We start from the raw sequence: 27,197 nt of genomic DNA, 5'->3' as shown, positions 1-27,197 counted from the left end.
TTTTTTTAGGCAAATCTAGTGGAGGTCATTGGGACCATGGCAGTTAGGACAGGTTAATATATGAGCGTCACCAAAACTTTTGCTCATCTCGTGAACTACATTTTTTTTTGATGGTTCAAAAATGTTTTTTAAGGGCCACCTCACCAACAGCTACTTCTGATAAGAAAGGGCCTCAGGAGAGTAGCCAAACAGTCCTGCTTAATCCCTCAAAATTAAGCATAAGTAGGATGTAAGTAGTGCATATACCTAATGCTGACTATGCACAAGAGTGAATTCCACCCAAGCCAGCCAGCTGGTGGAAAGCACATGCAGAAAAGGACTTTAGGGAGGGAAGAAACAATCTTGTGCACTTGGTATTGGGTATTACATTCTGTGTAAATCCTGAATGAATTTGCAAAGACATAAAGAAAATCCATCTGTTTATATCAAGTTATGGCAAACATACAGGACTGCTATAGGATCTGTACTATGTATGGGCTTCACAGAGCTCACGCACAGCCTTGAGCTTCTCGAATTCTTTTGTTTTACACTCTCCAAAGGGTCAATTATAGTGGCAGTAATAGTGGAACATACAGTACAATGGGCTCATGAAGCCTCTGAGCCACTACTGGGTAGACCATACATCCTTACAGAGTCAAATTTCAGATTTCAGGAAAATAAACCTAAATTAACCCATTTGAATACGTTAGTGATTTATAAATACATCAAAATGTCTGTGTTCCCATCATGGTAAGATTATCTCAGTTGACGCTGGACACACATGTACCCCGTTGGCTGTTCAGTGCATGCTTGACTGCATCCTATTCACTGGTCATCCTACTTTATGACAACACATTATGTTAAATAATAAAGTGTGATCAAGATCAAGCTGTTCTCAAGGGTGGCCAAGATCTGCTTGGAGCAGAGTCTGAGGGTGTGGGGAAAGGTGGCTTTTCTGGGACCAGCCAGGTCAGCCCCTGGCACTACTAAGAGAAGTCTCAGGGCTGCCCTAATTTGTGCCCAACTGCCTGTGGGCCTCAAAGAGCTGTTCCAGCAGTCATGAACAGGGGGAGCACAGCAATACTCTAGCCATGCCCCCTACATGCTTCCTAAACGGGGGATTGACAAAGTGATGAGGTGATGGCAGAGTCTCTGTGCTGGCTGTAGGTCAGTGAGGGTCTTCTCTATGCCAGCGGATTTCCTCAGTGGCCAGAACCCCTGGGTGTGCAGACCTTTCGTTCCAGTAGAGCCAACAGCAAGAAGCTGCAGCAAGAAGCTACTGTCCTTGCATATTAATTTGTCTAAGGCATAAACTCATAAAGCAATTTGATGAGAAGGGGAAATTAAGTTTAACAAGTAGGTGATAGGAAAAACTCCAAATAATTTCAATTTTTAGAAAGGCTTACTCTCTTACCCTCCTCTTAACAAGATTGAAACAAATTTTTCCAGCTGTCTTCTAACATGAAATGCAAATTGTAATTATCGGGTTTCTGAGAGAATATCATACAGTGCCAGATGTAATCAGAAAGCATCTGTGAAAGGTAAGGCTTAAATGAAAAAGAAAAGGCATAATATATTGTTTTGGAAAGTTTGCAAGACAATGTGAAACTAGCATGGAAAAAGCTAATGGGGAAGCATTACAGTATATAGTTTGTGTGTACATTTCAAGGAAAGGGAGTAGTGAAACCTTCTAATCTGGAGGATTGGTTGATTTAGGGCTTTGGTAATGGCATCTGGAACCTCCCTTTTCTAGGTCACTGGCCCAAATCCAACCCAGGAGGGTAATGATCAGAAGATTTGACAAGGGAAGGAAACTGTTTCCGTGCTTGTTTCATTTAAATTAAGATGGTTAAAAACAGCATTTTTCTTCTGCATAGTACATTTTCAAAGTTGTATTAAGTCAATGTTCGGTTGTAAACCTTTGAAAGAACGACCATAACATTTTGTTTAGAGTTATGAACAACCTCCATTCCCCAGGTGTCCGTAACACTGAAGTTGTACTGTATATTATTGCCATTGTCCTTCCTTTCCCCCACCCCTTCTTTGTTTTGTTACTCTCACTTGTTTTATCTGGTCTTAAATGAGCTTGTAAGAACCATGTCTTCCTCAGTATTTGTACAGCACTTACCACAAAGGGTCAAAATCTTGAGCCCTTGGTGTACTACCACAATACAAATAATAAATAATATCATATGATAAAATCACCATCCTAGGGGTCACACAATGTCATGCTTGCTGATAAGCTCAGCAGAGGCCAAGGACTGGAACGGCATGGAGAATGAACTAATTACCTTTCCATCCCAGAAGGTGATCCCTCCAGGTTCCTTGTAGTTTCCCAGTACAGTGTACCTTATTTGCCACCAAAAGATCCTATGAGCTTGCTGCTTTGCTTTTCATTACTGCTTAGGTATTTTTTCATGGCATGTACTGTGTCCACAGGTATGATGAATTATAACAAGGCATGAGCATTAAATGCTTTAGTTGCCATTGTGAGAGAGTTATTTTCCTGGACAGGAGAAGACATTGGTACAGCTCTTGTGCCCTCGTCAGAAAGGTCTGACAATTTGCAATGCCATCCTAACAGTGGGCATGACTGTACGTGTGCCGACTGTGAGTGCACCAGTTCGGAAATGTGCTAGCAGCTCTGTCTACTCAGTCTGTGCTTAAGGGGATGTGCCACCCCTGGCTGAGCTCTGGAAAGGTGTGCATTAACTTTCTGAAAATGAGTGCCTGTGGTCGCCACCATCAAAAAGGCTTGTCAATGCTCTTTGATGAAGAGTACTAATATGTAAAGAGGAAGGTGCCTCCAGTGACTCCTCTATCTCCAGAGTGTCCATTCAGTGCCCTGGCTGGTTACAAGCTGAATAGATCAGCTGTAGAAGGAAAATACGTCCCTTAGTTTATGTTTAGTAATTAACAAGTCCCTGAAGTGTCAGATAGTCTCATTTTGCAACCTCTTTTCTGTCTTTGCCTCTTTTCCATGTTGGTCACCTCTCCCCAGAGCAAACAGATTATTTAAAAGAACAAACATGGCGCCATTTTTTTGTTCTGGTGTTCTTTCACCAGAATAGGAGAGATTGTTGGGAAATTGGAGATTTTGCAAGGATATTGGTGACAATCATATAAGGACCCCTAGAATTTTAAGCTGTTCTTATCTGAACAGATTGTGGTCTTTTTTTAGTTTTCTTTTAAAAAATCTTCTTAAGAGGTGGCAAACACACCCACATGCCCTGTGTTGGTGGCAACAGATGGGAGTGAATAACTGATGGGACAAACCATAATGTTATGAAACTTTGTGTAAGAGGAGACAAACTTCTGAGTGGTCACACGGAACAAGTCAATAACATTTTTTCTTATATACAGTTTATAAATCTGATCTCCTCCCCCCTGATTCTGCTTTTGCCACATCTACCTTTCTTGGGATCTGAGAAAACCTGTAAAAAGATTAAAGGTCATGACTAGGGCCCTATCCAATTAATGGTCCATTTTGGTCAATTTCATGGTCATAAGATTTTAAAAATCACACATTTCATGATTTCAGCTATTTAAATCTGAAATTTCACAGTGTTGTAATTGTAGATGTCCTGACCCAAAAAGGAGTTGTGTGTGTGTGGGGGGTGGGGTCTCAAGGTTATTGTTGGGGGTGGGCGGGGTTGCGGTATTGCTACTCTTACTTCTGTACTGCTCCTGACTGCGGTGCTGCCTTCAGAGCTGGGCGGCCGGAGAGCGGCGGCTGCTGGCCGGGAGCCCAGCTCTGAAGGCAGAGCCGCCGCCAGCAGCAGCGCAGAAGGAAGGACGGCCTGGTGTGGTATTGCCACCCTTCCTTCTGCGCTGCTGCCTGCAGAGCTGGGCCCTCAATCAGCAGCCGCCGCTCTCTGGCCGCCCAGCTCTGAAGGCAGCAGTGCAGAAATAAGGGTGGCACGGCATGGTATTGCAACCCTCACTTCTGTGCTGCTGCTGGCAGGGTGCCACTTTCAGAGCAGGGCACCCGGCCAACAGCCTCCAGTCACCACTCTGTGGCCACCCAGCTCTGAAGGCAGTGCAGAAGTAAGGGTGGCAGTACCATGGCCCCCCCTAAAATAACCTTGCAACCCCCCTGCAACTTCCTTTTGTGTCAGAACCCCCAATTTGAGAAACGCTGGTCTCCCCCGTGAAATCTGTATATTATAGGGTTAAAGCACACAAAAGACCAGATTTCAAGGTCTGTGATGCGTTTTTCATGGCTGTGAATTTGGTAGGGCCTTAGTCATGAGCATAAACTGAATTACAGAAACTTTTAATTGCTCTAGATGTCTGCACCTGGCATATCTAAATCCAGTGGTCTTGCCCAAACAACTAACTCCTGAATCGTTAAAACGGCTGGTACCAAATTAGGCTATTATAATCTACTCAGGAGTAATTGATACAGTTTTGGAATGACTTTACTCCGATACATCATCATCTCTGCCAGTCTTTGAAGTGTACCTTTTTCTTGCTGTGTTCCATTTAAAAAAAAAATAGCATTAGCTATTTTGGCTCAGGACTGATGATGTTCACATAGTATAAGGCTGACACAGGTGATTTCCCTAAACCTAATTTGAATTCCTTTCCCCCAGACATGCTCTAACACTTGCAATCTGCTTTGTGCCATTCTTTCCCCATATTAGTAAGTTATATAGAGCTACTTTAACACCCTCTGAGTTAATGAATATCTGAGAGATATTTTGATTTTATATATGAAGAAGGTGGGTAAATGATTTTTTTTCTGTATGAAAAATGTAGATGAAAATGAAAGAAAATGAAAAATGTCAGTGTTCTTGCCTTTTCAGTTTGATCAGATGCTTGCAAATGTACATTGCTTGCTTCCTCAGTTCTGTATCTCAGTTGCTTGTGGAAGATTTAAAATCAAGGGGTGAAATCCTGGTCCACTGAAGTCAAATCTGAACTTCAGTGGAGCCAGAAGTTCATCACACATCTTTATCATTGTTCTTTCTGTTATGTCTCCTTCAGTTCTATCATTAATTGGTCTGAGAACCATACAAAAAAATGGCAAAGGGCTGCTTTGTGTCTTAGCTGAGTTTTATAGTGGCTGTCTGGTTTGTTCATCTTCTGATTTCTCCTGGCACTATACTTTTGCTGATACTGTTCAAATTTTAGCATTTAATTAGTTTTCACTAGGTCCACGTAGAAGGAACCATACATCTGTAGTGGATTATCTCTGTAAGATGCAGTACTGCTGAGATTCCTGCTGTGTCTGGTTATTGGACTGAATCCACTAGCTCAGATAAATACATTTCAGCCTGATCAGGCAGCCTTTCCACTTTTCAGTAACATTGCCCCCATAATTAGGTGCACTTGGAGGCTCCCGGAAATTCATTTTCGCTTGTTTAAGCAACTATCACTTCCACTTACCTCTTAGATGTCTGTGTCTTTTCCCTAGCTGCTTCAGACTGTACATTTTATGAAAATTTTTTTTGTTCCTATAGCAATTTGCATACTTGCCTACACTTACCAGGGGATCGACACATGGCGATTGATGCATCGGTGGTCGATTTAGCGGGTCTAGATCAATACCCCTGGCCCCTGACCACCCCCCGAACTTCCCTGCCCTCTATCCAACCCCCCCCCTGCTCCCTGCCCCCTTACTGTGCTGCCTGGAGCACTGGTGGCTAGCAGCGTGGCTGCACCAGGACAGGCAGCCGCGCCGCACAGAGCACCGGGTCAGGCCGGGATCTGCAGCTGTGCTGCCCCAGGAGCTTGCAGCACCCCCGCCCAGAGCATTGCTCCGGCGGTGCAGTGAGCTGAGGCTCCGGGGGAGGGGGAACAGCAGAGGAGGGGCCGAAGGCAGCATCCTGGGCCAGGAGCTCAGGGGCCGGGCAGGACGGTCCTGCGGGCTGGAGTTTGCCCACCTCTGCATTATTAGCAACAAGCAGTACATAAGAGCCTCCTCCTGGATCCATCTATTTATCCATCTCTCTCTCCTTTCCTCCCTCCCATTGAGAGGAGTTTTATTACTCATTCCATATATTATAATAGAATGCATCAGTCTATGCCAAGTGTCAGGTATTTTCAAATTACCTCTCTAACTAATCCTGAAAGGTCTTTGCTCCCTCCAACACCCGTGCACCCCATTTCAGATCAACTAGGTTGAACGCTGGGCTATATTCAGAGTATATGCAGTATATTTTTTTCAGGAACAAAGTATAAAGATTTCTTGCAAAGTGCAGCTTGGGATCAATCTGTTTGGCCAGCTGTTTCTAGCTTCCACCTTGGTTATGGTTTTGAAGAAAGGAATTTTTGTTTCAATTGGAAAACCACTGAACAGATTCCTCATCCCACCACCCTTCTCTCTACAGTGCATGTACTCCTGGGACACAATATTTAGCACACACTAAGGAGGAAAATGTTTGCAGGTACCACTTGCTAAAATTGTCACTGATATACCTCCCCAGCCCTAATCTCGCTTCTTGAAACAGAGATCACGCTCACACGCTGAGCTAGGTATAATTTCCAGCAATTCCACTCGGCCGTATATTCTAAAGAAATTAACTAGTTTTTATGTAAAAGACATCAGTGTGTGATCGGCATATTCACAGATTCTGAGGCCACAAGAGACCACTATGATCATCTGGTCTGACATGTGTTTCCTAGAAAAAATGGATAGGTCAGTTCCTCACGGTGGCTGGTTTGTTTTCTTGGCCTCTCAACTGCATTGGGAAATAGCTTTCCTCTGAGCTGGTCAACACAGACGAAACTTTTGGAAACTGTGAAACCCTATCTGATTGCTCGGTCTGCACCAAGATGCTCCATTGTCTTCCAGCTGGCTGTGTCCCAGTCTGGCTGCTCACCCCTTCTGGGTTGGTGAAATGTCAGTGAACATGTGTGCCTCCATACTCACACTTTTAGCCTTTACACACCCCTGAGCTTTCCGTTCAGGATCCATTTAAGGCGCTCAGTTTCTCTGTAGGTTACTAGCAAAGGATGCATCTGGGTGACTCTCTGTAGTGTGACTGGTGGTGCAGTTATTGTTAATGTTAGAGCAGTGTCTTCATTGTTTTCATTCTGAAGGAGTTCAAGGGTCACAAGTCAGGAGGTGAAGGCTTTGGCAGCGATCCAACATTTGGACCACGAGTCCACTCATCCTTACTCCATCCGTTCACAGTTTGGCACCAGTGATGTTACACCGCAGTGTGTTCCAAAGATGCTGCAGCTGTCTCATCAGCTGGTGGACACAAACTTTCCTTGGAAACTGCTTTTTGGTGCAAATGGGTTTTTTTTGCAAAAAGCATCTGGTCAAACCTTGCATGATGATGCATAATGGGGAGGTTGCTACAGTTGTCCATATTAGAATTTAAAAAATCTTTTTCCTTTAAAAAAAATCTAGTAAAGTACATAAAAACGACGTTAAAAGAATATTATTTGGGTTGCCAAGTCAAGCACTTAAAAGCTAGGACACACCAGACATACAGTTGCCCATGCAACATTAATTTGGCACCCTTGTGCATGCACATTATAATATTTAACAACTTAATCGCATAGTTTCTTTTCCACAGGACATTTGCCTCATTTATTGCACAAGTTTGACGCCCAAGGGGGGGGTGAATGAAAATTGTACAGACATCTGTAAATCTGGCACTTCTTAATTTTCAAGTGCTTGACTTTGCAACCTAAATAACATTTTTTAAAATATATTTTTGTATGTAATTATCTGTATACTTCTGCAATTCAGATAGCAGAGGATGGGAGAAAATGGGCCATCCTTAACCACTGCCCTTGGAACAGAAGTATAGCAAAGGTATCAAGTTAGTAACATGGGAGTGATTATGCAGATGAGCTGACATCATGTATATGGGCATGTTATAAATTCCTAGATATATAGTATGGGAGCACTATGTAAATGCCCATCGTAAGGCTTGGAGCATGCCCACTGTGAATGAGATTTTTCCAGAAGCCTGTGCAGACTTAGACTGAGCAGAGTGCTTCTACAGTTAATAAAATGTTCTGGACCTGACAAGACTGATTTCTGAGTATTTATTATATGTTATAAGGACACCAATGCTGCACTGGGACAGAGAAGTCTTGGAGTCAGCATCTAGCTATGATAAAACAGTATCACGCAGGGTCCCGAGTCAGCATTTAAAAAATAAGCTCAGGAAGAGATAGGATTTTGAAGCAGGCCACCATAAACTCACAGAGCCATGCAAAAATCTGTCTATACTCCTTTGACACCTATTTTATCTGTAGGGCAGATGTTCAGAAAATTGTGCATGCAATTATGAATGCAAATATGCACATGCATTTGCACTCTGATTTTGTACATGTGCTCACTGCAACTGCATAAACAATTGCTACAGTTGTGTCCACAAATTAGGTTTGCAAAGTTCGTACATTTTTGCATTTGCGGTCACATGTACACTTTTCTGAAATTCTGGCCCATGTGGTACACACCACTCCCCTAGATAGACGGCTTTGATGAGAAGAGGACTAAATGAGACATTTGACAAAGAACTAGTGATAGATGCTTTGTCCCAGGAAAATCAGTGTCTGACTGCAGTAGAAAAGTGGTTAGAGGTTGTCAGTGCAGCTCAGGATGAAAACATCTCCAAAGTTTGTAATGTTTGGACCTATTTTTCATGGCTCACTATAGAGATTAGCCCTAGCAAGCTGAAACACGAGACTGGACAACACCAGGATTACTTAGATTGTAAGCTTTTGGGGGGCACTGGGAGGAGGGGGGGTTGCCTGTGTGCCCCAGGCCAGCGGTACTGCAATGGTGATACTCCAGGGCATAACACCTAATGGCAAGAGTTCAAGGGTCGATTTCACTGGCAGTTTCAGTTTGGGATAACATCACCCAATCACAAGAGCTAAAAGGCTGCTTTGCCTAGTGGCAATAGCTCAGGGTAGCGTCGCCCACTGGCAAGAGTCCAATGGCCACTTTGCCTAGCAGCTGTTGTTCCAGGGTAGTGTCGCCCACTGGTGAGATGGGGGAACCCACGCCCACCCTACTCCACTGGGTTCCAACCCATGGCCCTTCAAAACAGTGGCCCTTGGACAGGGTTCAGGGCTTGGTACCCTTAAGCACATGTAACGCCGACAGACCCAGTGGTTGTTGGCTGGGATCAAACCTGGGATCTCTGGAGCTTAATGCATGAACCAAAAGACACATCTTTTAGCCAAGGTTGTAGCAGGCTCATCAATTTCTAGCTCTTGTAGCTGTCACTAGAGGGGAACAGAGTGCCACACCAAGTAGGCATGGTTTACACAAGCTCCCTGGGTCACTTTCTACCCTTGTTCCAGACCCTCCAATGTCATCCTGGGTTGGACTTAGGGTGCCCTCTGATCCGTCTCTGGAGTCTCTTCCACTGGCAACAGCAAGTCATCGCCCTCAGCTCCTACAGTCAATGGATTTCTAGCTGCTCAGCAATGGGGCTTAGTCCTTATTTATTTATTTGGCATATGCAGGGATTGGCCCTGGCAACGCTGAGTCCTGGAAGCTTCCCAGCAGGAGGCTGCTGCACCCAACTGGTCTCCTCCTTGGTCAGCCCAGACTGAGCTGTCACTTCCTTGTAATTGCTCCCTCCACTGGTAGCATGCCCAGCAGAGGTGAGGGGATGTGGCCTCTTGGGCCCAGAGCAGTCCTTTAATCCTCACCCAATCAGTGTGGGGCTGGTACACCCTGTTAAAGGCAAGGACTGTCTTTGTTCTGTGTTTGTACAGCATCAAGTACAATGGTTCCAGGCTGGAGCTCCTAGGAGCTACTGCAATACAAATAATTAATAATAATAAATGGGACAGGGTATTGGGGAGTCATGTAACCAAAAATGGGTGGATGGATGGTTTATGTTTCCCCTCACCCTTGTTGAATCTTGCTAGGGGAGAAAATGCTGTAATATTCTTTCAGCAGAAAGCATTTTCTATTACATTTGAGGAGCTTTCGGCTTTCTTTTCCATGTTTAAAAACAGTTCAACACACATTTTAAATGGCTGTGGGGCCATGAAAAAGGAAACACAAAAGAAAAAGGGGAAACAGAACAAAACTCTGAAAGCCCAACCCGGGTCTGTTCCAGAGCTGTGAGAATGGGGTTTAGCACTTTTGCTTTAACTGTTTCCCCCTGGGGACCTGAACCTGCTCTTCCTGAGGTCAGTGAGAGTTTTGCCATTGACTTCATCAGAAGCAGAATTGAGCCCTGGGTCCCCTCCATGCAGATTGCCTTTTCTGTCTTGCATTTCATAATGTCACCAAAGGCCATTGTAGCAAGAGATGTGGCAGCAGGGCAGCAGACAAGATGGTGGTTAAAGTATGCCTAAACAAACATTGTATTTTTATTTCAATTCACTGAAAAGCTGCTTTTGACTTGGAACCTATAAACTTAATCTGCTGAGAAGCTTTCAAACTAGCAAATACATCTTTGGTCTCATCATGCTCAGTAATTACGTTGTGTGGGAAGTCAACAGAAATAGACGTTTAGCTTGGCTTTCCTTTCTTGACCTCTTGACCTCCTTGGTTGCCTTTGTTTGAAATAAAGTTACCAGTATGTTCTATAAGAAGTAAATAAATCAATATATTGCTCTGTATGTTCGTAAGTTCAAAAATAGAATAAAGCACAAAAACACGATAGAAAAAGTTTCCTTGTTTGCTTTTATTACTTTTGTAGCAGGGGAAATGGAATATAAACAATCTTACTTGGATATTAACATTCCTTTTGGACAGCTGCTTAAATGAAATTGGACGTCTGTGTAGAACAAAACTTGAAGCTATCATTGCTATGATTTTTTTTAACTTCTTTTTCAGAAAGGGGCTGTTTGCTGGCATAAAGCTGAAGAAGAAGAAAAAAGGCGAGAAGGGGTTAACTATTGAAAACAGAGGTGCAGTGGGTAAGGCCTAGTAAATCAATATTACACCTGGTTAGAAAAGAGAACAAGGGTGAGATTATTTTATCCCTAACTTCCCCTGTAAAATCATGTGAATCGAGCCTTACAACTATTGGTTTAAGAAATGATAAAATGGACAGTAAATTCCTTATCAATCCTAACTAAATATAAACACAGCCTACTCCTACAGGATTAGCTGTTTGGTCAAAGGCACTCAGAGATCATATGAGTGCAGATTATAGCATCTGAAATTAGTCTAATGTTATAGAAGTAAATGGTCAAAACCATTTTTCCTTTAGGGAAGCACTGAGTATTGCACAATTCAATCTGTTCTAGATACATATTGATTAAGTTACAGGAAATTTTGAATTCCATCCAGGTCACTGTGATTCCATCCAGAAGTTGTAAATCACAAGAGAAAAAACATAGTGGTTTGTGTGATTGTCGGAAGCCTGAGTTAGAATTACAGTCCAGTCATTTTAAATATTTTTTAAAATTTTATCTAATACATGGATCTTGCATCCATAATTTACACAGGTTCCTATTTCTCCTTTTCCTACTGCACTTCTCTCTTCCAAACCCACATGAAATTCTCCTAGGTGTCTTCCCCCACTACTTTACCCTCCTATTCCTATAGCCCTCCCTTTCACCTCCACCGCATCAGCTATCTCATACAGAAGGGGTTAGTTGAGTCTCATAAATCCTAGGTGTGAGGTCATGCCTTGAATTCTGTGGGGTCTTTTAAAATGTGGATTTTAGTGTGTTTACTGCACTCTATGAATTATTATACAGTAAAAAACTGGCTGGTACATATGTATATACCATGACCTTCTATTGTACAGAAACAGAAGTACTTAACTGTGACTCATAGACACTATATTGCTAACAGCTGCTACACCAAAGGCGATTCTCCTTTCACTCACATGGCAAGGGCTTGAGCTAGTGAAGCAGGAAGATCTGACTTCTGTCCACACTACTGCCATGTAGTTCTGAAGGAGCACAGTGTGCAGCATAGCAATAACCACTAAGTTCCTAGGTGGTCCTGTTTTTTTACAATATGTTACACTGCGGTCAGTGACATCTGCTGCACTTTTCCATGCAAACACTCATATTGCAGCAACTGCTTAATACAGCCGATTCTGCCATTAGACATCTACATCACTGTTTTGCATCTTCATACGCATCATTAGTGCCTTTGATTACTAAACTACGGGAGAAATCTTTTAACATGACAGCAGGTTCCTTCTTGGTTCTGACTGAGGATAAGAGAAACTGAAGATTTCCTGGACAGACGTCAGGATATGCTTCTACAGGCACAATGTTCTGAAGATGCAGAGCAGGCTGCGCAGCAGGGACAGGAGGACGGTGAAGAAATTTGGCAGCATGTGACCTCCAGAAGAAGAAAGGGGGGCGTCCATGTACCAGCAACGCAGAGACAGGTAAGTACCGTTTTCATGTTCTCTCCACAGGTACTAATGCGGAGAGTGGACTAGATGATGCATCTGAGGGAAGGGAACAGAAGGAGACTCCACCGATTGGAAGGCATGAGATGCACTGTCCTAGGGTTGGGGGTTCCACGACCACCGCTCCCAAGAGAAGGAGCTGGGTGGTGGTGGTCGGGGACTCTGTCCTCAGGGGGACTGAGTCATCTATCTGCTGCCCCGACCGGGAAAACCGAGAAGTCTGCTGCTTGCCAGGAGCTAGGATTCACGATGTGACGGAGAGACTGCCGAGACTCATCAAGCCCTCGGACCGCTACCCCTTCCTGCTTCTCCATGTGGGCACCAATGATACTGCCAAGAATGACCTTGAGCGGATCACTGCAGACTACGTGACTCTGGGAAGAAGGATAAAGGAGTTTGAGGCACAAGTGGTCTTCTCGTCCATCCTCCCCGTGGAAGGAAAAGGCCGGGGTAGGGATCGTCGAATCGTGGAAGTCAATGAATGGCTACGCAGGTGGTGTCGGAGAGAAGGCTTTGGATTCTTTGACCATGGGATGGTGTTCCAAGAATGAGGAGTGCTAGGCAGAGACGGGCTCCACCTAACGAAGAGAGGGAAGAGCATCTTCGCAAGCAGGCTGGCTAACCTAGTGAGGAGGGCTTTAAACTAGGTTCACCGGGGGAAGGAGACCAAAGCCCTGAGGTAAGTGGGGAAGTGGGATACCAGGAGGAAGCATGAGCAGAAGCACGTGAGAGGGCAGGGCTCCTGCCTCATACTGAGAAAGAGGGACGATCAGCGAGTTATCTCAAGTGCCTATACACAAATGCAAGAAGCCTGGGAAACAAGCAGGGAGAACTGGAAGTCCTGGCACAGTCAAGGAATTATGATGCGATTGGAATAACAGGGACTTGGTGGGATAACTCCCATGACTGGAGTACTGTCATGGATGGGTATAAACTGTTCAGGAAGGACAGGCAAGGCAGAAAAGGTGGGGGAGTTGCACTGTATGTGAGGGAGCAGTATGACTGCTCAGAGCTCAAGTATGAAACTGCAGAAAAACCTGAGAGTCTCTGGATTAAGTTTAGAAGTGTGAGCAACAAGGGTGATGTCGTGGTGGGAGTCTGCTATAGACCACTGGACCAGGGGGATGAGGTGGACGAGGCTTTTTCCCGGCAACTCACAGAAGTTACTAGATTGCAGGCCCTGGTTCTTATGGGAGACTTCAATCACCCTGATATCTGCTGGGAGAGCAATACAGCGGTGCACAGACAATCCAGGAAGTTTTTGGAAAGTGAAGGGGACAATTTCCTGGTGCAAGTGCTGGAGAAACCAACTAGGAGCAGAGCTCTTCTTCACCTGCTGCTCACAAACCGGGAAGAATTAGTAGGGGAAGCAAAAGTGGATGGGAACTTGGGAGGCAGTGACCATGAGATGGTCGAGTTCAGGATCCTGACACAAGGAAGAAAGGAGATCAGTAGCATACGGACCCTGGACTTCAGAAAAGCAGACTTTGACAACCTCAGGGAACTGATGGGCAGGATCCCCTGAGAGAAGAACATGAGGGGGAAAGGAGTCCAGGAGAGCTGGCTGTATTTTAAAGAATCCTTATTGAGGTTACAGGGACAAACCATCCTGATATGTAGAAAGAATAGTAAATATGGCAGACGACCAGCTTGGCTTAACAGTGAAATCCTTGCTGATCTTGAACACAAAAAAGAAGCTTACAAGAAGTGGAAGATTGGACAAATGACCAGGGAAGAACATAAAAATATTGCTCGGGCATGCAGGAGTGAAATCAGGAAGGCCAAATCACACTTGGAGTTGCAGCTAGCAAGAGATGTTAAGAGTAATAAGAAGGGTTTCTTCAGGGATGTTGGCAAAAAGAAGAAAGTCAAGGAAAGTGTGGGCCCCTTACTGAATGAGGGAGGCAACCTAGTGACAGAGGATGTGGAAAAAGCTAATGTACTCAATGCTTTCTTTGCCTCTGTCTTCACGAACAAGGTCAGCTCCCAGACTTCTGCACTGGGCAGCACAGCATGGGGAGGAGGTGACCAGCCCTCTGTGGAGAAAGAAGTGGTTCAGGACTATTTAGAAAAGCTGGACGAGCACAAGTCCATGGGGCCGGATGCGCTGCATCCGAGAGTGCTAAAGGAGTTGGCAGATGTGATTGCAGAGCCATTGGCCATTATCTTTGAAAACTCATGGCGATCGGGGAAGTCCCGGACGACTGGAAAAAGGCTAATGTAGTGCCCATCTTTAAAAAAGGGAAGAAGGAGGATCCTGGGAACTACAGGCCAGCCAGCCTCACCTCAGTCCCTGGAAAAATCATGGAGCAGGTCCTCAAGGAATCAATTCTGAAGCACTTAGAGGAGAGGAAAGTGATCAGGAACAGTCAGCATGGATTCACCAAGGGAAAGTCATGACTGACTAATCTGATTGCCTTCTATGATGAGATAACTGGCTCTGTGGATGAGGGGAAAGCGGTGGACGTGTTGTTCCTTGACTTTGGCAAAACTTTTGACATGGTCTCCCACAGTATTCTTCCCAGCAAGTTAAAGAAGTATGGGATGGATGAATGGACTATAAGGTGGATAGAAAGCTGGCTAGAGTGTCAGGCTCAACGGGTAGTGATCAATGGCTCCATGTCTAGTTGGCAGCCGGTATCAAGTGGAGTGCCCCAAGGGTCGGTCCTCGGCCCAGTTTTGTTCAATATCTTCATTAATGATCTGGAGGATGGTGTGGATTGCACCCCTCAGCAAGTTTGCAGATGACACTAAACTGGGAGAAGAGGTAGATATGCTGGAGGGTAGGGATAGGATACAGAGGGCCCTAGACAAATTAGAGGATTGGGCCAAAAGTAATCTGATGAGGTTCAACAAGGACAAGTGGAGAGTCCTGCACTTAGGATGGAAGAATCCCATGTACTGCTACAGACTAGGGACCGAATGGCTAGGCAGCAGTTCTGCAGAAAAGGACCTAGGGGTTACAGTGGACAAATAGCTGGATATGAGTCATCAGTGTGCCCTTGTTGCCAAGAAGGCCAATGGCATTTTGGGCTGTATAAGTAGGGGCATTGCCAGTAGATCGAGGGACGTGATCGTTCCCCTCTATTTGACATTGGTGAGGCCTCATCTGGAGTACTGTGTCCAGTTTTGGGCCCCACACTAGAAGAAGGATGTGGAAAAATTGGAAAGAGTCCAGCAGAGGGCAACAAAAATGATTAGTGGACTGGAACACATGACTTATGAGGAGAGGCTGAGGGAACTGGGATTGTTTAGTCTGTGGAAGAGAAAACTGAGGAGGGATTTGATAGCTGCTTTCAACTACCTGAAAGGGGGTTCCAAAGAGGATGGATCTAGACTGTTCTCAGTGGTAGCTGATGACAGAACAAGGAGTAATGGTCTCAAGTTGCAGTGAGAGAGGTTTAGGTTGGATATTAGGAAAAACTTTTTCACTAGGAGGGTGGTGAAACACTGGAATGCATTACCTACGGAAGTGGTGGAATCTCCTTCCCTGGAAGTTTTTAAGGTCAGGCTTGACAAAGTCCTGGCTGGGATGATTTAGTTGGGGATTGGTCCTGCTTTGAGCAGGGGTTGGACTAGATGACCTCCTGCGGTCCCTTCCAACCCTGATATTCTATGATTCTATGATTTTGTCTCCTGCTGGGGCTCACAAGATGTATCAAAGAAAGAGTACACCAAGGGATTATGTTCCACTGGCTGAATCATTTTCATTTTCTATCAGTGAATTCACACAAGGCAATATTTGTGGCTGAGTAGTAATGGAAAGGAGTTCTCAGTTATTGCAGGAACTGGGTAGAAGTATCAAAAACATCTGCTCAGATATCAAGATGACAGATAGCATAAGGAAATTTTAAAGGAAAACCATTACAAAATTATTTTAAGTTTCAGAGTAACAGCCGTGTTAGTTTGTATTCGCAAAAAGAAAAGGAGTACTTGTGGCACCTTAGAGACTAACCAATTTATTTGAGCATAAGCTTTCGTGAGCTACAGCTCACTTAAATTGAAACTGAAAAGATTTTTCTTGACAGAATATAATTCTGGCACATGGCCCTTCCCAGCTGGAAGAGAATTCTGAGTGTTTCAGCCTGCAAAGTAAACAAAGTAAAGCAATAAAGTGCAGTAATCAAACACCACATGCTAGAGTAAATAGGATAGGGGCAATTGATCATGAGACTGCAGCAATGCAGAAGCAAAACAAAAGAAAAAATGTACAGAGGGACCCTTAGGGCTAAATCAGTGCAGTTGGTCCTAATGGGAGCAATACCAATTTATGCCAGTTGAGGTTAAAGCCCTTGGATTCAGTCAGAACCACACCAATGTTTATGCAGATGCCTCCATGTCCTCTGCTTTTGGGTGCATCAGTTTTACTCTTAAAGTGTTTCCAGTTGGACAGCCAACTTCAGTGGCCTTAATGTTTTGGATACTTGCCGTAACTGTTGCTGAACTGCAATATTTACCATGTTTGCATAAAAATCCTTCAAAGTCACCCCAAATTAAAACTATCCCCACAACTCACTCACCCCTTCTTAACTCCCCCCCGCTGGGGGCAGCCTGCACAAACCGAAAAGCTTTGTGATGTGCCACAAAGAATAGCAGATTCGGGTTGTGTACGGCCACGCATGCAGAGGCAGGGAGTGAGTTTCAGAGCTGATGTCTCTTCACGGTAAATGACTCACTTCCCACCTCTTCCCATTTATATCTGGGAGTTGTTAGCCTGAGTTCTCTGGCTGATCTTAACGGCAGGATACAGCAGAGATGTAGTCTCTAAGCTAGCCTGCATTGATTTAGAGCTTGAATTGGAAGTCAGTGCAGGCTATAGAGCACAGGTGGGATATACTCCCTGCTGGAAACACTGCCTTGTTCATTATTATCTTTAATGGAAGAAGGAGTCCGGCATCTTCAAGAAAGGGATCAAGGAAAATGTAGGTCCACCACTTAGCTGGGAAGGAGAGCTAATAACGGATGACACCAAGAAGGCTTAGGTGTTTAACTCCTATTTTGCTTCAGCCTTCACTAAAAAAAGTTAATTGTGACCAGATGCTAAACACAATTAATATTAACAACAAGGGTGAAGAAACAAAAGCCAGAATAGGGAAAGAGCAGGTTAAAGAATATTTAGATAAATTAGATGTATTCAAGTCAGCAGGGCCTGATGAAGTTCACCGTAAGGTACTTAAGGAACTAGCTGAAGCAATCTTGGAACTGTTAATGATTATCTTTGAGAAGTCATGGAAGATGGGTAAGGGCTCAGAGGACTGGAGAAGGGTAAGCATAGTACTTATCTTTAAAAAGGAGAACAAAGAGGACCTGGGGATTTATAGACCAGTCAGCCTGACTTTGATACTTAGAAAGATACTGGAATGAATTATTACACAATCAATTTGTAATCCCTAGAGGACAACAGGGTGATAACTAATAGCCAACATGGATTTGTTAAGAACAAACTAACCTAATTTCCTTCTTTTGATAAAATTACTGGCTTAGTGAATAGGGGGGAAGCAGTAGATGAAATATACCTTAATTTTAGTAAAGCTTTGACAGAGTCCCACTTGACATTCTCATAAACAAACTAATGAAATGTGGTCTAGATGAGATTACTATTAGATGGGTGCACAGCTGATTGAGCAACCACGATCAAGGAGTAGTTATCAATAGTTCACTGTCAAATTAAGAGGACATATCTAGTGGGGTCCTGCAGGGACCAGTCCTGGGTCCAATACTATTCAATATTTTCATTAATGACTCAGTTAAAGGAGTGAGGGCCTGTTTATAAACTTTGCAGCTGACACCAAGCTGGGAAGAGTTGCAAGCAATGTGGGAGACAGGATTAGAATTCTTGATAAATTGGAGAATTGTTTTGAAATCAACAAGATGAAATTCAGTAAAGACAAGTGCAAAGTACTACTCTTAGGAAGGAAAAATCTAATGCACAACTAGAAAATGGAGAATAACTGGCTAGGTAATAGTACTGTTGAAAAGGATCTAGGAGTTATAATGAGCCAAAAACGTGATGCAGTTGACAACCCCTACCCTCCCCCACAAAAACTAATATAATTCTGGGGTGTATTAACAGGTGTGTTGTATGTAAGACACAGGAAGTAATTGTTCCACTCTATTTGGCACTGGTGAGGCCTCAGCAGAGTACTGTGTCCAACATTGGGCACCAAACTTGAAAAAGATGATCATGTGGACAAACTGGAGAGTCCAGAGAAGAGCAACATTAATGATAAAAGATTAAGAAAACCTGACCTGTGAGGAAGGTTAAAAAACCTGTGTATGTTTAATCTTGAGAAAAGACTGCAAGGGAACCTGGTAACAGTCTTCAAATAGATTAAGGGCTGTTAGAAAGGGGATGGTGATCAGTTGATCTTCATGTCCATTTAAGATAGGACAAGATGTAATTGGCTTAATCTGAAACAAGGGAGATTTAGGTTAGATATGAGGAAAAATTTGTAACTATAAGGATAGTTAAGCACTGGAATTGATTACCAAACGGGGTTGTGGAATCCCCTTCATTGGAGGAGTTAAAGAACAGTTTAAACACCTGTCAGAGATGGTCTAGTTATACTTGGTACTACATCAGTGTAGAAGAATGGATGAGAGGACCTCTCAGGATCCCTTCCAGCCCTACCTTTCTATGATTCTGTGATAGAAGGGGATACATTTTCTTTATTTTTTTGTTAATCAGGTGAGCACGATGAAAGTGAGAGTCTTCACCATGAGATGTCTGGAGGACAAGAAGGGGGAGATAGTGATTTCATGTATGATGACACTGCATCTTACAGTGGCTTTGCACCCGCAGGGCCGCAGAGGAAAAGGTACTTGGCTAAATCACTAATATTTCCAGTTATTCCCCATCCTGTTCTTCTTGGTGACAGCACTGCCATTGGCAGCACTTCCCATGGCTAGAATATCAACTTGCTGAAAGTACTGATCTCTCACCAGCTGTACTTCTACATGGTATATGGTGATTGTCACCAAATGCAGGGCACTGCAGAGTGTGAGTAAAGGAAGGAGAACCAGGATTAAGCTGCTAATGAAAGTGAGTTAGAGAAAGAAAACAGAAATCTTCAGAGTTGTCGTGGTTGATAATCTGGGGAAAAATGTGAGTCTGATCCAAGTCCCACAGTAGTCAGCAGGAATTCTTTCATTTACTTTGGTGAGCATTGTATCAGACCCTGTATTTATATCTGCTATATATCTATAGCTATATAATATTCTGCATGTGCAGAGTTACTTCATATATATGTAACCCCTACTTGCTCACAGTGGCATCGTGTCCCCCTCTAGTGCTGTTTAGGTCCCCTAGAGATTGATGAGCCTGCTACAACCTTGGCTAAGAGACATGCGTCTGTTACGAAATGCTGACCCACATGGGGCGTCGGCAGTGGGGATCAAACCTGCGATCTCTGGAACTTAATGCATAAGCCTCTACTGCCTGAGCTAAAAGACATCTTTCTATTAGCCGAGCCTGTAGCAGGCTTATTAATCTCCCCTGGGCCTAGACACCACTAGAGGGGGACAGAGTGCCACTCCAAGCAAGCAGGGGTTACATATATCAGTGTGTAGAGAGAGATGTCTGATGAACTTAGAAATATAATGTCCTGTGTTATGCAGGAGATCAGGCTAAATGATCATAATGGTCCCTTCCAATCTTAAAATCTACGAATCTATGAACTGGATAAGAATCAGACAGAGACCTTCAGTTCCTGGCATTAATTCCCTCTTTGCATTTTCATACTAAGCATTAAGATAAAATGTGAAGACACACAAAGCTGTTTTTGGGAGATATGAAAATACATGGTATCATTATCCCCAAGAAAGATCCTAGGGCTCACATATGAAGTGACTGCCGGTGATATAAAACCAAGTAGCCTATCTCAAAACGAGCCACTAAAAATAGTCGTTTCAAGGAAAATGGTATTAAACACATCTCTTGAGCATGTGTCAAAGAACTAAGAATGTAATGTTTTTGATGGGTGATGCATAATATTCTGTTCCATAATTTAAACAGAGCAAAACTGGAGACCAAAATTCATGCTGGCGATATAAAATCCCAGAATTATCAGGTGAGTAGACTGCAGTGCACACATTTATAATAACACTACTTATGTTTATTAAAATAACTGATGAGATTGAATCTGAGACTGCTTTCGTGCATGTGTTGTATTTGTGCCCTGCAGATTGCAATAACAATAATTGAAGCCCGGCAATTAGTTGGCGAGAATATTGATCCAGTGGTGATCATAGAGATTGGAGATGAAAAGAAGCAAACGACAGTCAAAGAAGGCACAAATGCCCCATTTTACAATGAAGTAAGTACCTTGCAGTTGGGAAGATGCTGTTTGAAATGGTTGCAGAATGGTGACTGTTCATATTACAGTAACTAGAGATTAATGACTAAAGCAATCTAATCTCTCTGACAAGGAAAGTGTGTCAGCAAGCTGTTTAAATTTAAAGTATGGAAGAGCAAAAGTGACAACTGTTCCATCTTGCGTCTCTCAACCTCTCTCTTTTCACTTTCCCTCCAATCTCATCCGCTGAGGACGTGATTCGCCGTGTCTCATTCCTCCTCTACCACTCCCATCCCTCATTCATGAGCTCTTCCCAGACTAGTTCCCCCCAACCCACCATCACTCTCTTCAAGTTCAAATTGCTCCGACACTTGCTTTTGCAAGTTACACAAGGAGTTTGATAAAATAACTTCCAAAGCAAACCAAATTATTTCTTCTTCTGGGCTTCCCATCTTCTCTGCCTCTAGCTTTTAGATTTAGAGCTCTTAAATAAATGTAGTGTGTGTTTAAAAATAGTCTGATAGAAGCATATGTGGAAGTATATTAGATTAGACCATAACTTCAAACTGTGTGGCAAATAGTGCTTGCTAATGACAGCATTAAGAACAATACTAATCTGCAATTTTGTTTTTCCACAGTATTTTGTGTTTGACTTCATTGGACCTCAAGTGCATTTATTTGACAAAATTATCAAAATCTCTGTAAGTATTTTGGGAAGTTTTATGTTGTTTTATTAAACAAGGATCAAATATTTGGCTGTGTGTGTTATACTAGGTCTAACAGTGATGTTCATAAAAAGAGAAACCATTATATTTTAAATGCCAATGGTAACACGAGGTTGAAAGTGTGTGCACTAAGGTGAAGTTAGGGATGGGGAAAGGGAGAAGTGTCAACTGGTAATGACTTAAAGAGACTTAAAACAACCGAACAGCAAGATCCAGTGTGAATTTTCATGGACATCTTTTTGAAAGTAAATTATAAACTAGTGAACAGTGTGTTACTTGATTGGATATTTGAGTGGTGCATTGGCCTCACATTGGCCCTCTGTAGAGGATGAATTTCACCCAATATTAGTGGAGTCCTCAGCATTGTCTTCATCCCTTTAATTTTCAACCTTCACATTAGTTTTTCTCAGTTTACTGAGCTGAAACTTTTTTCGGGGGGGGGGGGGGCTTATCTCAATTCTTCCGATGCAACCCAAGTTCAAATTTGAAAGCTGCATTCCAGCTCTTTAGGCATGAGCAACACCAGTGCTCAAATAATCCTAGCATTTTAATTGTTGCTTGTTATTCAGGAGGAAAAGGAACTTAACTGTAAGTTAAATTGCTATGCTCAGCACTGCATTGACTCTGGTGCGGTGAAACCCCAAGGAGCAAATCCAACTATCCCAATCAGTCTTGCTTTGAATACTGAAATGAACAAACATACAGCTACTCATTTTGTTAAAGATGGTTTCATGCACCTGGGGAAAGCTGAATTAACTGCTAATCTCTGCCAGGAATATATTCCTAAAATAGTTGATTCTAGGAATGAAGAAGCATTTAAAGTATGCTGTGGGGAATGTGTGTGTTTCGCATAGCATTGAGAGGTTTAATATGTAAAACAAATATAGATCTAATTAGCACTTTCCCTGGAGAGAAATCAGTAGTTGAATGTTGCACAGATGCAAATGGAATGATACTGAGGAAGTACACATTTGTTTCCCATTGAAGCCCAAGATGATGAGAGAGTATCAAAGCAGGTGTTGGTTTGGGGGTTTGGACAAACATCTAGAGTTTAAGGATGAATCTTCAGACTTCTGTGGAGCTACATTGATTTACACCAGTGGAGCATCTGGTCCTATATATGCATCCCAAGCCTTTTCAAACCTAAAACTGGGCTAGAACTTGAGCAAGAGATATGGGCCAGTGCCACTTGCATTTGTAGCTAGAAATACCACAAGTCTGGCCTCTCATGTAGTATTTCAGCATTTCTGCTTCCAGTCACAGCCTCATATCCAAAAATTTCCAAACCATTAAAAATGGTTCAGTTTGAATTTGGTCAGAGAAATGAACAATGGTTCCAGGTATTGGGAAAGGTTGTTTTTTATTTTTTTTATGAAGTATGTCGCCCATTTATAACAAACACACCAGGCCTATATCAGAACGGGGCCCACATTTGAGTGGCAGAACCAGATGGCTGTCTAAGAGTCACATGGATCCATGCATACAAGACCTGTTGTTGTAAGATTCAGAGATGTTCACTATGTATTTGAAGAGCCAGGATCCAGTCTCAGTTTTCATACCATCAGAAGTGCAGCACTTCAAGTGCAGTTATCTTGGTTGGGTACACAAAGTGGGTATTTTCATGTACGAATGGCCAATTTGAGGCCGAGCAAGTCAGCTGTGTTAGCAAATTTCTAATTTGTATTCCAAATTCCAAACTAATTTTGTGGTGTTTGCCTCTTTAGCTTGGGCATATAAAGGTGAAATTCACCCTATGCAGAGCAGCAGCACAAGGTCTTTTGACCAGTTAAACTCTGCTTACCCCCTTAATATAAAGCTTCAGTGGGGCTCAACTAGTGCGTCGGCCCCCTTGTTGGCCTTTCGCACAGATGTGTATTTCAGCCCCAATTGCATGCACGTTTTGGTGCCTGGTGCTGTCCCGCAGGATCAAACCCATAGGGCATGGAATTAGTTCTTTGTAAAATACTTGCTGCATGTGAAGAGTAGATATTTTCCCAAGAGAAACAGTTCTTCCATTTGAATTCTATACGTTTATCTACATATGTTTAAAAGATACAAAAGTAAGTAGAGCATATTAAATCAATATCTTGCTTATTCATTTTTTCTTCACACTACATCCCTTTCTTTGAATTATACTATAATTACAAGAAGCCTTCACCTGGTAAATGTCTGTTATTTTTACTTCCACGTCTAATCTTACTGATTAAGTTTTTCTTCGGTAGCTTAGCCATCTGTCAACATCTGGGTTGAGGGCCTGAATGCCAAGTTTCAATAGAGAAAGTGGGCCAGTGCCTCAGCTGGTGTAAGTTGGCCTAGTTGCATTGAATTCAATGGAGAAACCAGGAGAGGATTTGGCCCCAAGGTTGTAATGATTAGGCCATAAACAAAATATGGCCAATCTAATACAATGCTAATGTATGCTATTATAATCAGGAATTCATTTCAGTTATCTTGGAACATGGCTTTAGAAATAAACAGCATGTCAAGGGAATAAAATTGAACGAGCGAGCAAATACGTGTCCTGGCAAGAAACAGCACCACAGGAGATGGAAAACTTCCTACATTTGCTTGGTTTGAAGCTAGCCTGAGGAGAAGCAAAGTTTAACAGCCTTCGGGACTACTAATCCCTCACACACTGAATCCGTATTATCATGGAAATGTACAGACCTGTGTTTAGAAGCCTCAGGAAAGCAAATAATGTAGCAGCACTACCATGTATCAGCCCAGCGGTTAGTCTAACTGCCATTCGATTCATGTTCTTGGGGGAGAACAGGGCCCTTTTCTGTCTCCCAAGCCCTTAAAAATGAATAGATTTCCTTCTCATTAACCTCTTCAGACACATTATGGCAACATCCTTTCAATGCTGTAGGCATGATTGATATTGTACTTTCACTCTAAGCCCTTATCCTCAGTACTCAGTTACATTCTAGACTGATATTTCTCCTGCTCCTTCTCAGCTGGAAAGTTTGAAGAAAATCCCTTCAGTTATTTTTTGAGTTTATTGATTGTGAAAAAACCCACCATGGATTTTTAGCTGTTCAGCTGGTTATTGTGCTTGCTTCTGCCTTCCTCCCCCTCCCCCATGGAGAAAAGAAAAAGAGTTTGATTTGAAACGTCAAACTTGCCTGCTTTACTACATCTGGGTGGAGAGCGGGGAGGGTTGGACAGTGGGGGAAGCTTGAGAAATAAGAGTGAAAAAATATATACAGAGCACTGCACACAAGAGCTGTTAGTTACTTATTTTCCTTGTCAATTTAAGAGCCTCATCCTGCAAGGGGTGGAGCCCTGTGGGACTTCAGTGGGAATAGAGAACACTCAGAATCTCACAGGGGCATAGGTGCTGGAACTAGGGGTGCTGCCAGACCCCCTGGCTTGAAGTGGTTTCCATCATATACAGGGTTTACAGTTTGATTCAATGGCTGTCAGCATCCCCACTATACAAATTGTTCCAGCACCACTGCACAGGGGTTCAACACTCTTCACACTGGAAGGCCCCTACGTGCCCACAAAGTGTAGTTTTCACATGGGACTATCCCTGAATATCCACTCAGACTCTGGAGAGGGGAGAGAAAATAAAAGGAGAGCAATGAGAGAACTGGACCCTAGCCTTGACTTTCACTCCAATAGATCCCTTTCTTGCCCTGACTAAAGCTTTATGAAACGTTGTGGTTTTGGTTGCGCAGGACTTGTGAACGTTTTTTATGTGGAGTGGGGCTGCCACTTTGGTTTCCATGGGTTCACGCTCCTATTGCAGCCACAAAGTCAAAGTGAAATTCATCCAAAGCTGTTGTTTTCCCTGGCTTCAAGGTGAAACCACTGAGTTTTCACGGTTTCTTGAACCCCAAAGCCTATTTTAACTTAGGTTCCTTGAAAATTAGATGGATGCTATATTAATGATTTAACTGGTCTGGCATTAGGTTGGCTGCTGCTTCAGTTTCCCAGAAGGCCTTGCTGAAGGCTACAGTCTCATGATCCTTGGGCTACAAGTCCTATGATTTGAGAGGAGACTCAAGATCTATCTCCCCCATGACAGATCCATACCAAAAGCTGAATCCAAGTCTGTATCTGGAATATATAGAATTGAAGCCCTGGATATGTGTGCTTCCAAATTTGGGGGCTCAAAATCCAGATCCAAATTTGAATTCTTCCCAAGTTTGGGGTGTGTCGATTTGGTTGTTCTAGAAACATGAACTACGAACTCAAAACCTAGCCCAGATCTAGGATTTTAGTTTCAGAGCTATCTTTCCTTCCAGTTTGGCCAAAGATTGTCTGAAAGATGTGCTAGCTCTTGTGAATCTTTTTCTCAAACATGGTTGAGTTCCAGATTTTTAATTAAACCCGAAACCAGTAAGATTTGTTTCATAACAAAAGGTTCACACAGCTCTTCTTCCAACCCCACCACAAGGAAATGCTGCTGTCCTGCAGCCTGCTTGTCACCAGTGGTACACACACAGGGATTTGAAAACCAAATCCAGATGTGAGGGGGAATGATCTGACCAGGAGTAGCTGGTGTTGAATCCCTAATCTGGAAGGATGGAGCAAGTGTCCCATGGACCTGATCTTCCTCTCATTTGCACCACTTTACATCTGTGTCACCCACTGACTTCAATAGAATAACATTTTGTGAGCTCAGAATTGGGCCCATTGAGTAAAATACATATTGAAACTTTGGAAAGTGACAATGTAATTCCTTCTCCTCTGTCTACAAACAGTTTTTGTACCAATTTAACTATTGGTTTAGAAACCAATATAGTTAAACAGGCGCAACCCTTAGTATGGATGCAGTTATTCCGGGATAAAACTGCTTATATCCCTCTTGCCTGTTTAAATGGACATATATAAGTAGTTTTATATTGTTATAACTGCGTCCAAGTTAGAGGGTTCCACTGATTTAACTATATTGGTTTCTAAACTCATACAATTAAGGCAGCACAAAAACTGACCAGCCCTAAGGTGTCTATGTGTGTTGTTGCATATGATCCCCACTGGTTGCTGTGGCTGCTTTTGTCATCTATATCAAGTATCTTTGCTTGGAATTCTGTTTCATATATTGAGTGGAAGGGAATCTCTAATGTGCCTTTCTTCAACAGGTTATGCACAACAAGCTGATCGGGAGCTTATTGATTGGCTCCTTTAAAGTAGATGTGGGAACAGTGTATAATCAGCCAGGTAGGAGATGCATTTTCTAAGTTCTCTTTTGTTACATGTGTGTTTTTTCTGCTGTTTGTCTTCTTCAGTCACTGGACCACCCTTCCTCTTCAGTTACCCCCACAAAGGGCATTGCCAAGGGTGTTTTGTAAATATGTAAATAAATATCCAGGCATTGAAGTGGTAGGAAAACGGAGCTGTAAATGCAAATGAGAAGGCACAGAAAGGAAGGCCATAGTGCTGCATTTCCTCCATTTCACTCATCACTCTAGCTACTCAGAATATGGAAGACACTGGCCCCGTCTGCAGTCTGTTTACCAGGCTAGACAGGGCAGTGGGTTTACCCCTTATAACTGTCCTACAATATGAAGCCATTCAACAGAACTGCCCCAGTGGCTCCCTCTTTCTTATATTCCTCTGAGGTAGTCAACACAGAGGGAATTATTTCTGTCTACGTTGATCAAGAAACCCTGGTTCAAACCTGTCTGAGAGCAACCTTGCTTAAACAGGACACCCGCCATCGTTTGGAGAGCGCTGCACTGGGCCATAAACTTTGACACTGAAAGCCTCTAATAGATTTGGCTTTCAGCCTCTTCCCTTGGGGCTTCTCTTTCCCATCCTCCCACTGTTTTCTTCTGAATCAGCTGCTGTACTTGTGCCTTGCCTGTAGTTCCCAGCTAGGGCTTCACTGAGCAGCACTTCACACTGCTCCTCTGAGCGTGTTTATTTCCACT

General features: G+C 43.1%; 1 protein-coding gene across 1 annotated transcript in view; it reads left to right on the top strand.

Moving 5' to 3' along the window:
* The window catches only part of FER1L6 (fer-1 like family member 6), a 148,410-nt gene that overhangs the window by 26,593 nt on the left and 94,620 nt on the right, over positions 1–27,197 (top strand). Inside the window, exons 2-7 of the mRNA XM_073329149.1 lie at positions 10,754–10,836; positions 18,985–19,114; positions 20,311–20,365; positions 20,480–20,611; positions 21,229–21,291; positions 26,406–26,484. Coding sequence (XP_073185250.1) covers positions 10,754–10,836; positions 18,985–19,114; positions 20,311–20,365; positions 20,480–20,611; positions 21,229–21,291; positions 26,406–26,484 — 542 coding nt within the window. The remainder of the gene's footprint in view (positions 1–10,753; positions 10,837–18,984; positions 19,115–20,310; positions 20,366–20,479; positions 20,612–21,228; positions 21,292–26,405; positions 26,485–27,197) is intronic.

This window comes from Lepidochelys kempii, chromosome 2 (genome assembly GCF_965140265.1).
Source record: "Lepidochelys kempii isolate rLepKem1 chromosome 2, rLepKem1.hap2, whole genome shotgun sequence".
NCBI classification, from domain to species: domain Eukaryota; kingdom Metazoa; phylum Chordata; order Testudines; family Cheloniidae; genus Lepidochelys; species Lepidochelys kempii.
This window is presented reverse-complemented; position numbering and strand designations above follow the sequence as displayed.